General features: G+C 50.5%; 1 protein-coding gene across 1 annotated transcript; it reads right to left on the bottom strand.

Annotated features, from left to right (window-relative positions):
- Window positions 1-5896: 5896 nt before the first annotated feature.
- LOC104386127 (torsin-1A-interacting protein 2-like) lies at window positions 5897-10350 on the bottom strand. The gene is made up of 6 exons (XM_009994671.1): window positions 10317-10350; window positions 8818-9120; window positions 8587-8667; window positions 8064-8303; window positions 7563-7658; window positions 5897-6660 (listed from the first exon to the last, which is right to left on the bottom strand). Exons 1-6 carry the CDS (start codon window positions 10348-10350, stop codon window positions 5897-5899), a joined length of 1518 nt encoding a protein of 505 aa, XP_009992973.1.
- Window positions 10351-14795: the final 4445 nt, after the last annotated feature.

The following is a 14795-nucleotide window of genomic DNA, read 5'->3' as shown; positions in this document are numbered from 1 at the left end:
TGCCCCCCTTTTTTTTTTTTTTTTTTTTGTTTTTTTTCTGGGCAAGCTCTGCTGTTTTTAGTGCATCCCCCGCTGCGAGCGCCGCGTCGGGAAAGGGACGTCCCGGGACTCGGGAGCTGCTCCTGCAGGCGCGGTGGGAGAATCATCCCCTCGTGGGGAGCCAGAGCACTGACCTGGGCTTCACTGAGAGGGGTTATGGTTGCCCAGATGACCCACTTCTCTGGTTTGGGTTGGAAAGGACCTTAAAGATCATCCAGTCCCACCCCTGCCATGGGCAGGGACACCTCCCACCAGCCCAGGCTGCTCCAAGCCCCATCCAACCTGCCCTTCAACACTGCCAGGGATGGAGCAGCCACAGCTTCCCTGGGCAGCCTCTTCCAGTGTCCCACCACCCTCCCAGGGAAGACTTCCTTCCTAATATTTAATCTAAATCTAGGGGGGCTGAGTAAAGCTCATCCCTGCCCTCTGGAAGTTCTCTAGGATTTCAACCTGCTCTTTAACTCAAGGGGGTCACACCAGCCAGCTGTTTCTCCAAAAGCCTTCCCGACACAGGCAGGAGGAATCAAAGGGGATGGGCTTTTGGCAAGGAGGGCTGGTGTTTGTGGTGGCTGTTGCAGGGCAGGACTGGAGCAGCCCATCCTCTAACATGACCTGAAGGGATTTTTTCTGCTCACAACTCACTTGCCACAGGTGGAAGCCAGGAGGAAAGTCTCGGGGTCATAATTATAGAGAGAGTCTGAAAGTTTAGGAAAAAAGACATAGGAGACTCTGGCCTGCAGGGTAAGGTCTTTGGACACTGCTTTATGTCTCTGTATGAGTGTTTTCCCCCTGTTGACCAAGCTGCTGGAGGCAGCCTGCCTGTGATATAGCAGGATGTTCCACTGGGTTTTTAGTCCATCCCAGTAGCTCAGCTGGCTTTAGCTGGTGCTTGCCCCAGCACAGGTGCCCTTTCCTGGCCCTGGCAGCAGAAACAACTGGGCCGTGCTCTCCCTGTGAGGAAGAACCTGTGGGGTCCAAGACTCAGGGAAATGGACAAGTCCTCCTTCCTACTGCTCTGAGAAGCTCCTTCAGACTTCAGCCCTGTTACCTTCCTTCAGCTCAAGCTGTGCTTGTGGGAAGAGATCCCAGTGACCTGAAACTGCTTCCCAGAAATGTCTCGAGTGACCCCTGGGCTGCTGTGGGTGGAGGATGGCACAGACCTCGGAGGATGCTCGGAACAGGGGAGGCTGTTTCCTTCCCTCCTGGGCTTCTGAGCGGCTCCCCGGCTCTCGAGTGCCATCGTGAGGGACCCGCAGAGCTGTTCCCGAGCCTGGGCAACCTGCACAGAGAGGGGGAGGCCAGCGGGATGGCTGCTGGTGGCTTTAGCCCCCTCCCCGGGATGGCGCTTATTGGATGAAATAACTAAAAACCCGGGGAAAAAAAAATCAGGAGAGACACGCAGAATAAAAACAGAGCTGACATAATATGTTAAGACACTGATAATTGGAGAAAAACACACCCCGAGTAGTCAACAACCTGTCCTTGAGCACCAGGCCTGCAAGAGGGATGGAAGGGATCAAGGGAATTCTCCCAGGACTCACCTTGGTGTGAGAATGGCTGCAGCCTGGAGCACCAGGTAGAAAACACTGGCTCATTGCACTTGCCTATTAACATCCTATTAGCATATGCTTGTGCTATTAGCATGCTGAAATACCCACCCATAGGCCAGGGGGACCAGTGCCAATGTGGTGAGAATGGCTGCAGCCTGGAGCACCAGGTAGAAAACACTGGCTCATTGCACCTGCCTATTAACATCCTATTAGCATATGCTTGTGCTATTAGCATGCTGAAATACCCACCCATAGGCCAGGGGGACCCGTGCTAAGGAGAAGCCCCCTGCCCTTTGAGTTTGTAGGGACATTTTTTAAGCACTGTCACTTGAAATGGGAGCAAAGAACTAGTTCACCCATCGTGGATACGGGTGAGAGAATATAATTAGACATCAAGTCATTGTACAGTAAAAGTGTATAGAAGTAGCCCCTGTGTTTGGGAAAGCTGAGCTTGCTGTGTGGAAAACCACCTGGCTCCCTTTTCTGTGCAGAACTGGAAATTAAAGCAAGTATCTTGGCTCAGTCTGTGGAGGGGCTTGTTGCCACTGGGTGACAGACCCTGCTCTGGGGACAACAGGAGGGTCGCTCTGCCCACTCCCAGTTGCCTCCTGGAATGAAGGGGCTGGCTGTTTGTAGCCTTTCTATTGCAGGCTCTTGGATCTGCATCCCACAGGCTGAGGCCAAGCTCCTTTGCACAATTCATCACATGGCTGCTTCCCCTGGAGAGGTGAAGGGGGGGGGGAAGGGAGGGGATAAAAAAAGTCTTAAGCTCCCAATATCTGCAGATCTCTCTTACAATGGTGGGTTTGTGGGCCTAAAAGTGGCACCCAAGGGGCTTTTGCTCCTCAGCTGAGCTGCTCTGTACCTTTAAAAGTAGTTTTTAGAGTTGTTGAGCACCCTGTGGCAGCGTTTCCCTGCAGAACTGCTGCTGCAGGGAGTGGGTCGTTGGAGAGGGGAATGCATTGCTCAACAGGCCAAGGAGGATAAGGGGATAGGGTTTGTTGATTTATTATTTATTGTAGATGAGGGATTGAGAGAGAATTTGGTTTTTAGCACTGAGGTAACAGTGGGCAGGTGATAAGCTCCAGCCAAACCCTTGTCCTTGCCCTGCTTGGGCGTGTGTGCAGGAAGAAAAGCTCCCACAGAGATAATGAACCAAGGGTGGGAGGACAGTTGAGGGGGGCCTGGGAAGAATAATTTACTTGTGACAGTGCAGAGCTGGGCTGTGTCCTGCTCTGTCCTGGCTATTCACCCCCACGGATCATGGTGAGCACATGATCTAGGGGAAATCCACTGGTGTGTCTTTGGGTTCTCTCAGGGCTGCTTCAGCTGCTCCCTTTGGATTTGCTTTTGAGATGGTGTGCAAGAATGAAACAAGCAGCCTGGTTTTGGGCATACAGTGATTGCTGCACCTGGTGGCACTGGATTTTCATCTGAATCTTTGGGCTAGGACCAAATCTTGTCCTCTTACATCAGACAACAGTAGAGAGATATTTATTACTGCAAATTGATACATAAACATCTGTTTTCAAAAAGATGGCCATGTTATAAGTATTTAGGTTGCCAGGGCCTGGGCAGAGGCTGAAGAAAATTCAGAATAACAGAGTAAATACTATTTTTTTAATTATTATTTTTGTTTTAGCCCTCTCTTCAGGCCAGAGCTGGTCAAAATAATTCACCACAAACATAAAAATGTGTGTGTGTGCTGAGGTCGTGAGACATTGGGTGGAACTGATCTGATTGAGGGTGTTGAAATGAGAAATGTTTGCTTTCTGTATTTCAGAAATACTTCAGTTGTCAGTGGATTTTAGTTTAATGATTATCATTAAGTATTATGCAAACCTTGGTATGTTTCAGTTTGGGTGGAATTCAGCAGCTGTTTGCATGTTTGTTTTTACTTTTGCCTTAGTTCAAAAAGCTGTGACTGTTTACCCAAACAATTGAGAAAAAGGTTGTTTAAGAGTTTTCCTGGACAAAGCAAATACACACTTTGTTTGCACAACTACAGCCCTGACCTAAATAAAACTTTGTCCAATATCTTGATATGCTTAATGAGCTAAAAATAGCTAGAAAAAAAACCAAACAAAACCCACACAACAAATGGAATAAGGTAAGACTCCAGCCTCATTTTGAAGGCTTTGCTGGTTTCTTTCACAATCTCATTGTTTATTTTTAAATAGAAGGTTTGTTTCAGAAGCAAGCAGCTGTTTTGTCTTTTGAAAGGTCATAAAAATACTTCAGGGGTGGATGAGACTTACAGGGCTGTGCCCAAGCAGTGCCAAGTTGCCCTTGCACTCCTTGGCTGTGCAGGACAAACACAGGACATAAAACCCAGAGTGAGATAATGTTAAAATACACATTTCCCTCAGGATATTGATATAATGTGATGCTTTGCCAGTTCTTACATTGACATCCATCCTGAACCGTGCAGAGCAGAAGCAGTGTTTTGTCTTCCCAAAGTAGTGTCTATCAATGAAAAGGAGGGAGGGAAGGAAGCAACCCAGGTCTTGTACAAAATCATGCCCTGGGCTGCCTTGCAGGGGTTAAAACCCCTGTGGTCTTGTTTGTATGTCCCCAAACAAACAAAAAGTCCTTTTTTTGTTAGAATTTGAGCACATATCCCCCTCCTTGTCCTTCATTTTTTTGTTCCCTCCTCCAAGTGAATGGCCACAAGCCTCCTGAGACAGGACAAGGCACGCAGTGGGAGGAAAGGAGAGGCAGGCTGTGGTTTTAGGGTGCACCCAGCTGAGCCCTGGGTGGTGCAGATCAGCAAGGCACCCTTGGTGGGACACCCGGCCAACGCTAGGGTCCAGCTGCTGTTAAGGAGCACTCAAATGCCTTGCTTGTGAAAACACCATAGTGTTCTGGGTTTGTGTCATGTTTGGACACAAGAGCCTGGCTCTGCAAGGCCCCAGTCTGTGCTGCTTGTATGGGAAGGAGCTGTGATCTGCTCCTTCTGGGCAGGCAAGAGGGGCTGGTACCTGGGGCTGACTGTTGGCTTAACAGAAATGCACCTTAACCCTCAGGTGTTCCCTGAGTTGGCTGCTCTGCCCCAGAGTGCCTGCAGAAATGCAGCATGAAGGGGCAGCAGAGTGTTTCCAGGACTTGGATTTCTCTCCCTGGGGTGAAGAAGAGGAGGCACATTAAAAAAACAGCCTGCTTCATTGAGGATTTGTAGTGTTAATGCCAGAGACTTCATCTTTACCAGCTAATCCCAGCTCTGCTCCTAGCTGCTTTAGCATGTGCCAGAGCAGCAGCTGCCTAGCAGGAAAGCAAAGGTACCTTTGGAGGGCAGACACTTGGTGTGCTACCCTACATGGTTTGAAATAAATATCAAAGTGAACATCTACATTCATCAATAAAATTAGCAGGGGAGAGGCAGGCAGATGGTGTCCTGCTAGAGATCTGGGTGAAGAACAAACTCTGGGGTATGACCAAAGCTGATCAGCCCAAAGAGATGGTCGTGGCCTCGTGGTGGCAAATGGATCAAAAGTGGGTCTTATTTTTTTTAAGAGGTAGCATGAAGTTAAACTGCATTACATATTCTTTCACCTGTGGAATCATTCACACCATCAGCGAGGTGATTGCTGTTTCATTGCTCTCTGTCTTTAGAGCTTGTTCCCTGGCACATGGGATTCCCAGTTTAGTGCAGTGTTTTAAGTGCTGACAACCTGAAATTTCTTGTAATTGACGTTTAGGGATTTCTGAGTTGCAGGTTTGTTTGAACATCTCATATTTAGGGTTCAGTCTTTGCTGGGAGTCAATCAGTCTGTCCCAGTGAGACTCGTCCAGGACTGGCTGGTTAAACCCTTGACTAGCAAACTGGTTTTCTTTTTGAAGTATGACTTTAGGCTTCGGGGAATTTGACCTTCCTGTGTTCCAGGAGTGCTCTGCAGAGAGAAAAACCTAAAGTACATTGTGAGACTGATGTACAGAACATCAGCAAACTGAGGGGCAGGGAGCAATGAAAGAGCTGCTGAACTGAAGGAACTTTCTGGCATACTAGTTGTGTATGTTATTTGTGTGTTTCGTGATAGAAATGCTACCTGCCAAGTCCACTCTTCCCTCCTGCCTCCCCACACGTTCTTCTGTGCAATTAGCAGTCTAAAATATCCATTCTTCCATAAAGAAGCCCCTGATCTGTCCTCTCCAGGACTCAGCTGGTCAAGTGGTCTGGATCTACTTGTACCAGGAAGGTATGGGAAACAAACTGAAGAGAAATAGCACAAGTTGTGCTTCCACCTGCACCAGAGTCAGCCAGGACCATCTTTCTGACCCTTCCTGGGCCTCTCTGGCAGCCTTTGTCCCTAGGATTTGGTTGGAACATTAGCAGCCCCTTTCTCGATGATCTGTACTGGGTGGATGGGTAGGACCAGGTGGGAGATGCGGCTCCACAGCCCACTCAGCTTGTCAGGATCCATGTGGTTGTAGGACCCGGGGGTCTTGGTGCTGGTGAACTTGTCCCGGAGGAAGTCCCGGACCTTCTCTTCTGCCTGATAGGGGCTGATGTCAGCCTCCAGCACCTCCTCCTCCAGCAGCACAGTCAGCAGCAGGGCCACGTCCTTGAAAGCAGCGCTCTCGTGGTCGCAGTACTTGTAGAAGATGAGGGTGGCTTCTGCTGGCAGCAGCTCGAAGCGGTGAACCACTGCAGCACGGTGCCCAGCCTGGAAAGCTGAGCTAAGCTCTTCATCCACCTCCTCCTTGGCCTGGTCACTCTGGAGGCTGGTTTTACTCCCCCCATCAATCTGGACCACGTCAGCCTGCAGGGCAGCTGAGTAGGCACCAGCCACCTGGTTGCTGAGGCATCGCAAGGTCCGCTCACCCTCCTGGGCAGCTGTGAAGATGATGATGGCTGGCTGGGTGGGGTGGGAGGCATTGAGGTGCTTCTTCAGGAGCTTGCGCCCTCGAAGCCACAGCTGGGGGCTCTGCCCTGGAAACTTGTCCTGCAGGTGGTTGAACTGGGACAGAAAGGCCTCCACTGCGAGGTTCTTGGGGACCTGCTGGGACTTGGAGGTCAGGGGACTGAAGAATATGAAGAAGATGAAAACCGCGAAGGCCATGAGCATCAACCCTGTTCAACAAGGGAGAGACCCAAGATGGGGAACAAGTCAGTGCCAAGTGACCTGCAGTGATATGCTAGACAGTAGCTACAAGGGCTCTTTTTCCCCCACCCAGACCTTCCCCACTACCCCAGGAGAGCAGTTCAGGTTGGCACCATCTCTGGGGGCCCAGGGATGGTGAAGAGGTGAAGGGGCTGCTTGACCATGTTGTGACACCCACGCTCCCACACAGCACCCAGGGAGGACTACAGCTCCAGAGATGGAGGCAGGGCTACAAGCTTTGATGTCACAGCCCAACATTTCCTGAGGAAACTGCAGCTGGACCACAAGCTTTCTTCTCTCCCCACCCTCTGTTTCATTCAAAGTTTGTGGCTGTTTGGAGCACCTGCCTGCATGGATGTCTGAGCCACCTAAGGTGTCCTGTTCACTGCTTTTCTCCTAGCTATGCTGGGTGAGCAAAGGCTACCACACTCCTGTGCAGAAAAGGAGGACAGCAAGATCCAGGCACAACTGCTTGTGTCCCTCTCCATGGCAAAGCAGGGTGTCTTTCTACCAGGAAAAATCTGTGGTGTAGATCAGCATCACAGTTCTTGCTTGGGCCTCCTGACACAGAGGGGGACCATGAAGGGGGACCATCAGCTCAGCAGCCTCAGATCCTCCAGGACATGCCAGGGTGCTCCTGACATGCTGAACATGATGTGCCTGCTTCTGAGGCTGGAGAGCTGGAGGGAAACCTGCTACTACCACCTTCAGCTGAGCCTATTTTTAAGGGAATGGTTTTTTCCCCTCAGAAAAGGCTGTGAAAGGTCCTGAGAGAGAAGAAGAAGAATTAAATGTGCTTTATTACTTGTTCCTGGAGGACCAGTGCCTTCTGGACGATGAGTAATGCACAAGGGAAGCTTCTTTTCCTCACCTTTCAGGAAGAGGGACGTTTTGGCCTTCTTCTGGTCTGTGGTTTGGGTGGTGACATTCTGCAATGTCTGATCCTCTGGCTTTGGAGTTGCTTGCCCTACAGGAACAGAAAGAAATGTGCCACTCGCTGTTGAGGGAACAGGTACATTGGGCATTGATGAGAAAAGCAACAGAGGAGCTTCCAGCTGAGGGGAAGGGTTAGAAGTGCCTACTGCTTCAGGTTAATGCTGCTTGGAGTCTTGGTGCTCTCTGCTTTTTTGAGGGGCAGAGGAAGGAGAAAAACAATGCAGAGTGCAGGGTGGTTGTGTGCCTTCCAAAGCAGGGCAGTAGCCAAAGGAGAGAGAAAGGGAGAAGCCTGTTAATTTCCTATACCTTCTTTCCTGCTTGACTCTGGAAAACTGACAATGGGCACCAGAGAGCTCACCACACCTTTTTTCAAATATTTATAAAAGTTGCAGGCATGTGCAGAGTGGCAGAGCAGCAGGTGCAGCCACCAGCTCACCTTTGGTCCCATGTCTGCTTCTTAACGTGCCCTGGGATCCACTCCCCTGGGTTTGTTGCCCATCGTGCTCCTCTGGCTCCTGATCTTGGACAGGGGCACTGGTGCTCTTCTCTGCCAACAGGCCCCTGGGGACATCTTCTGAGGCAGTCACATCTGAATGTGTCATTTTATTGTCGGAGCTGAGAGACTTGCTTCTGGATGAAGCATCTTCCTCTCCTGTATAGGAGCTTTCACACTGGCTGCTCATTTCCTGGTTCTCCTGTGATTCCTGGTTCTCCCTGGGATCCACTCCCCTGGGTTTGTTGCCCATCGTGCTCCTCTGGCTCCTGATCTTGGACAGGGGCACTGGTGCTCTTCTCTGCCAACAGGCCCCTGGGGACATCTTCTGAGGCAGTCACATCTGAATGTGTCATTTTATTGTCGGAGCTGAGAGACTTGCTTCTGGATGAAGCATCTTCCTCTCCTGTATAGGAGCTTTCACACTGGCTGCTCATTTCCTGGTTCTCCTGTGATTCCTGGTTCTCCTGTGATTCCTGGTTCTCCTGTGATTCCTGGTGGACAGGACTGTCTCCTTTGCTGACCATCTTCCTGCAGGCCAAACTGGCTGTGGAGAAAACAATTTGCAGACCCATGCTTAGTGTCCTTCAGCACAAGAACCAACAACCACCTTTCTCTTGCTCTGCTTCCCTCTAAGCCAAGGCCCAGGTTATCAGCATTTTGGAATTGCTCTACACAGCAATGGGAAGAGACCTACCTTCATCCAAGTCATCCTCTTCCTGGGATCTTTCTGAGGGAGCATCTCTCATCCTCCCAGATTCTTCCAGTGATACTTCAGTTTCTTGAGGAGCACTGTCCTCTACTGTGGGGCCAGCTGAATCTGACAGTGTTGTTTCTCCTCCATCAGCTGCTGGTGCCTCACACACCAAAGAGTCCTCCTCTGGTTTCCAGGGGGTTTCAGGACCCCTGCTTGTCACTTGGTGCTCAGGTGTTTCTTGAGGGGGCTTTTGGGGTGCAGGATGCTCTGCTGTGCTCTCCACCTCACCTTGGGCTGGCCCAGCTGTTGGGATCAGAGTTCACAAGCTCAGTGAGCCTCAGAACTAGTTATTCTGAGGCTGAACATCAGCATTTGCAACATATTCTGAATCTCAGGAAACCAAACAGTTGCAGCTCAAATCTCAGCCATTAGTTGTGAAACATTGCTTTATGACTGATCAAGCACTACAATGACAGAAACGATTGTACTAAGGTTAGAAAAAAAGACTGATTAAAATGTCAAGAAAAGTCCCTGCTAATTTGAAAATAGAGAAAAAGCTGCACTTGTTATGTCAGGATATGCTCTCCTTTGGAGCATGGTTTTTATATTCTTCGTTGTTGAGTATTAAAGGAATACTAGGACAGATCTGAGCTGGCAACAGCACCATGGTTATCACTGAAATACTCACATGTAGTACTCAAAACAAGGCACCCATGAAATCTAAGCACGTGGCAGAAACTGAAAGACAGGGAACTTGTACCCTGCTCTTCAAGCTGGGCACAAACAGCACTCCTTGCCCTCCCTTCTCCAGAGGCTTCCCATCCATAGGTAGTGGAAAACTGGCTTATTATTTCCTCATCTGTGGATCTGTGGTTTCTGGGCTCTGCAGAGTTTGGATCTTGCACTTGAGCCTCACAGGCTCATGCCCACCAGGCAGATACAGCCCCGTGAGACTCAGTTATTCATTGGAGGTGAATTTGTTATAAAAGCTGAATGTCTCTTCGTGGGTCCACGTGAGCCACCTGTGTTAAGCAGAGCCCCTTCTCCTTGGCTGGTACCTGAGGACATTGCTCTTTACCCTGTGCCTTGTGTAACCCTGCAAATGGGAGCTGCTTTACCAGACTGCACTTCCACTTGGCAGCTGGCCCACAGGAGATGCTCCTCCCTCCACAGCCAGCATTACAAAGCTGCTTCCCACAGGGAAGCACTGGGAGGCAGGGAAGAAAGCTCCCCCAGTCTGGATCCCCACCTTTTAGTCTTCCTTGTGCTGCCATCCCAGACACAGTCTAAACCTGTTGCAGATGGGGATCCAAAACTGAAAGTAACTTGTTAATCTTTCACCCTGTAAGAAAATATAGCAACTTGGTTTTCTTGGCCTGGAAATGAGTAGGTTCCTTTATTTTTTAATTTTTATTTGGCTTAGGTTTCCCATGTCACTGCTGAAATCTTCTTTCAAAGGGATTTTCCTAGTGGATGGAGCAAGCATAGGATTCACTTACCTCCAGGCAGATCCATGCTGGGATTTTCTTCCATTTTCTTTCTCCCCTGGAGATGTGGCTTCTGCACAGTTTGGTTTCACTTTCTCCCTCAGTCATAAGGAGATGTTTCTCCTTGTTGTTGGAGTGTCCAAGTGACCGAGCCCCTTCACAAGCACCATCCCATCTCAGCCTCAGGAATCGCAACTAAATGCCTGAAAGCAGAAAGACAGGAGCAGTGATTCCTGGTGGAGAAGGGGAGTCCTCCCTCCACGCCTGCCAAGGAGGTGTGAACATGGAGATCTGATACCTGCCAACCTTCAGGGCAAGAGCTATCAGCTATTTTTCCTTCCTGGCAGAAAACAAGCAGTCCAAAGGCAAACACAAACCTCAGCTGTCTTGGGAAAAGCCCATAGTGGGGGCGAGACACCAGTTTCCCACCTGGATGGACTCTGCTGTGCTCCAGGATGGCCAGGCCTGGAGGCTGGGAAGGTTGAAGCAACTGGCAGGAACACAGCCTGACACCCCCTGCAAGAGTGTGACCCTGCCCAAAACCTTGTTCCCCACCCGAGGGAACCGGGCAGTGTCCTGGGAATGTGGTGAACACGGAGCCTGACTCTCCTGCACATCCCTCTCCTCTCCCGTGCCATGGGACGGGATGGGATGGGAAGGGAAGGGATGGGATGGGAAGGGAAGGAAAAAGCTATTGTTAGAAACTTGCTAAAGTTGTTCCGTGCAAGTTCTCAGGAATTCAGTGTTTTATAAGAAGCTCTCTGCTTGCTTTTACTTGTGAGTTATGTAATATGAAGGCAGAAACAGTCTCTAAAAGTCTAGAACGTCTCATTAAATCTCTGTGTAGAATAAGTGTGTTTGCTGATCTGAAATTCAGTGATGAATAGTGTAGAAATTTCTGGACGAATGAAGCTTAGAAAGTGCTTCTCCCCAACATCTGTGATTTTCAAAAGATCTCTTTGCAAGTAACCAAGCTGTTTCCTAAGTGCTAATCAAACAAACTGGACAAGAGAAAAATGTCATTAAACCTAAGGTGGGGCGTCATGTAAGACTCCCGAGAACCTTTCCCGGCCGGAGAGCGGCGGGTGCGGATTTTCCGTGCGAAAAAACTCAAGCTCAGCCTCGGCGGCAGCTCCTCTAGCACTGGGAGGCACCTGCCCCCCAGCCCGCCTGTCTTCACAGGGGAGTTTTTCTTGCTAAATACAAGATTTGGGCTTTGGAGGGGGTTGTTTAAGTGCTGCTCCCCGCTGCCCGGCTCTCGTCCCTCCCTGTGCCGCTCCCGCTCCGGGAGGAGAAGGAAGCGAGAAGGAACAAAGTGGAGTCGGACACTTACCCGGGCAGGTCCGGAGGCCGTCGGGGAAGCGAAGTGAAGCGGAGAGAAGGCAGGAAGAGACCAGCACTGGCCCCGCCGCTTGCCCTTGGTGGCAGGACCAGCCCGCGCCCGCAGCGCACACCCCAAATCCTGCCCTCTCCCCGTGACAGCGAACTCTGTCCTTCCAGGGCTGCTGGGAGCTGTAGTTTCCCTCCCCTCCTTCTCACCACAGGGTGGGGGGGAACAGCTTTTTCCCCGATGAGTTCAGGAAATGAGAACTCCTCCTTTTTTTGGCTTTGTTCCTGAAGCTCTGAGGTCGCGCAGCCTTTGCTGGTGCCTTCCTGTGCTAAGAGAAACCGGCCTTGCAAACGGAAGCAAACTCGATGGCAAGTGAAAAGGGAACTATTTTGAGACCTGATTGTATGAAGGTGAAAAGTCCCAGAAGAAAAAACAACAAGAAAAAAAAAAACAACAACAAACCCAAACCGTGTAGGCAGCCAAGCCCAGGTTCTGGAAATGTCCCACCGTGGCAGTGCAGGGAGGCTGGGGAGCTGAGGGCTGGGAAATGGGGTGTCTTTAGCATCAGCCTGAAGGGCAGGGGATGGGGAGTCCCCCCCCTGGTGCTCCCCTTCCGGCGTGGTGCAACAGGAGGGAGGTCAGAAGAAAGATGTGCTGCTGCTCATGGCCTCATCTGGGCAATGGTTTTCCTGGGACAGGTTTGGTCCTACTCCTTCCCTATTCCCCAGGACACGTGCTCCAGGGAAAGGCATCAGCACAAGAAGCTGAGTAGGGACTGCACTCTCCCCCTCGAGCTCAGCTTTGCAGCCTTTTCATTAACAGCCCCAGAGCAACCAGCTGGAGCACTGGGAAAGGCCACTGAAATGGTGCTTGTAGGGAATAGGGACTAAATGCCTTGGTTTGGAAAAGAGAGGGCTGAAAGGAGGGATTTGACTGATGTGTTGTTCACCAAATCCTGCAATCCTAGGGCTTGAGATGCTCGTGGAGCAGATCTGTCACACCACACAAGTGGCTGAGGATGGTGTGGCTCAGCATTGCTGGTGGCACCTGGGAGGTGAGGAGGCACGAGGCGCAGGTGGGCACGGCACAGGTAGCAGTGGCAGGATTCCAGCAGGATTCCACCTGCTCTCCAGCAGCACAGGAAGGCAGTGGCTTCCTCTGCCACCTGCAGAGCCACCCTGCAGGTGGTGGCTGGGAGGGGCCAGGCTCCATCTCCCTCCCTGGCAGACTCAGCACATTCTTTTGTGGTGGCCAACCTCTCAGCTGGTGTGGCAGAGGCTGTAAAACTGGGGATAGTGGCAAAGCAGGAAGGAAAAAGTTGGAGCGGTTGATCCACAGAGGCCAAGACCTCCCTGAGGGTCCTACTCTTGGTTGCCATCTCCTTCCTGGCCAAAGGGACACTTGAGTTGATTTGCTTCTAGCCAGAAAGAAGGAATGGCCAAAGTGGGCAGGAGCTGCAGGTTTCAAGAGCTTCATGAAAATCAAAGTATTTTCTGTCCCTCTGACCAGCCAGTCCCTTCATCCCAGGAGGCAACTGGGAGTGGGCAGAGTGACCCTCCTGTTGTCCCCAGAGCAGGGTCTGTCACCCAGTGGCAACAAGCCCCTCCACAGACTGAGCCAAGATACTTGCTTTAATTTCCAGTTCTGCACAGAAAAGGGAGCCAGGTGGTTTTCCACACAGCAAGCTCAGCTTTCCCAAACACAGGGGCTACTTCTATACACTTTTACTGTACAATGACTTGATGTCTAATTATATTCTCTCACCCGTATCCACAATGGGTGAACTAGTTCTTTGCTCCCATTTCAAGTGACAGTGCTTAAAAAATGTCCCCACAAACTCAAAGGGCAGGGGGCTTCTCCTTAGCACGGGTCCCCCTGGCCTATGGGTGGGTATTTCAGCATGCTAATAGCACAAGCATATGCTAACAGTATGTTAATAGGCAGGTGCAATGAGCCAGTGTTTTCTACCTGGTGCTCCAGGCTGCAGCCATTCTCACACCAAGGTGAGTCCTGGGAGAATTCCCTTGATCCCTTCCATCCCTCTTGCAGGCCTGGTGCTCAAGGACAGGTTGTTGACTACTCGGGGTGTGTTTTTCTCCAATTATCAGTGTCTTAACATATTATGTCAGCTCTGTTTTTATTCTGCATGTCTCCTTGTTCTCTTGTATGTGATTTTTTTTTTTTCCCCCAAAAAAATTGTACTGATTTCAACCAATAACCAACATCAACCCTGCCCACAGAAGCACAGGTGTCAGGAAACTGGTGGCAGAATTCCAAGTCAGGAAGAGGGAGAGAGGAGCCTTCAGCCTGCACGGGGTGACAATTTGGGTAGGAAAATCAGCTTGGCACAATGAACGGGTCAGTCTAGGACATGAAGTCACCCACCCTCACAAAACTGCTGCCAGAAAAAAAAACAACAACCAAGCAGGATGACCTTCTGTTATGTTGCTTTTCCCACTTTCAGCATTCACAAACTCACGGGATGTGAGCTGGAACTTACCCGGTCTTTTTGTAACTTAAGTCTGACGGGGGGTTTTAGTGAAACAGGAGTAACATTTTCTCTCCACCTGCAGAAGGAGCAGCAGTGACTTGGCAAATTCCAAAGGACACGCCTGTGTAAATGTTTACCCAGTGCCACCGTTTAGTAACTTGATCTGGGAAGTTGCCAGTTAAAGTGATGCTACCTGGGGCTGTGGTCCTGCCAGGCCAGACCACCCATCAGTCACAGGCAGGTGGTTTTTTGGGGGGTTTCCACCTGCGAGGACAGTTCAGCTGCACTTTGGAACCTCCTGCTGTGGTTGGTTGTTACATCCTCTTTTAGAAAACATTGCTCAGTGTCCGGGTCCTGCTTTTACAGCTTAAAAAGACTGGCAGTGTTTACTGGGGGCGTCACTTGTATCAGAAATACGCACTTGCTTCTGGGTGAAACTGATGTTTAAGCTGTGCTGGCGGAGCAGACATGGATTTTCCAGTTTGAAATACACGGATACACAGGACAGTAGGAGGAGGCAAGACCGAACAGCACCTTCCTCACTCACCCTGCAAAATACGACGGCACCGACGCGACCCTGCGAACCTCGGGAGCCCCTGGACGTGACGCTCCAGCCCTAACCCGCCCTTTTCCCATTCCCAGCAGCTCCCGATCCCTGCCCTGCCCTGCC

This window comes from Chaetura pelagica, unplaced genomic scaffold (assembly GCF_000747805.2).
Source record: "Chaetura pelagica isolate M959 unplaced genomic scaffold, ChaPel_1.0 scaffold363, whole genome shotgun sequence".
NCBI classification, from domain to species: Eukaryota; Metazoa; Chordata; class Aves; order Apodiformes; family Apodidae; genus Chaetura; species Chaetura pelagica.
The sequence above is the reverse complement of the archived record's forward strand: the minus strand, read 5'-3'. Positions and strand labels throughout refer to the sequence as shown.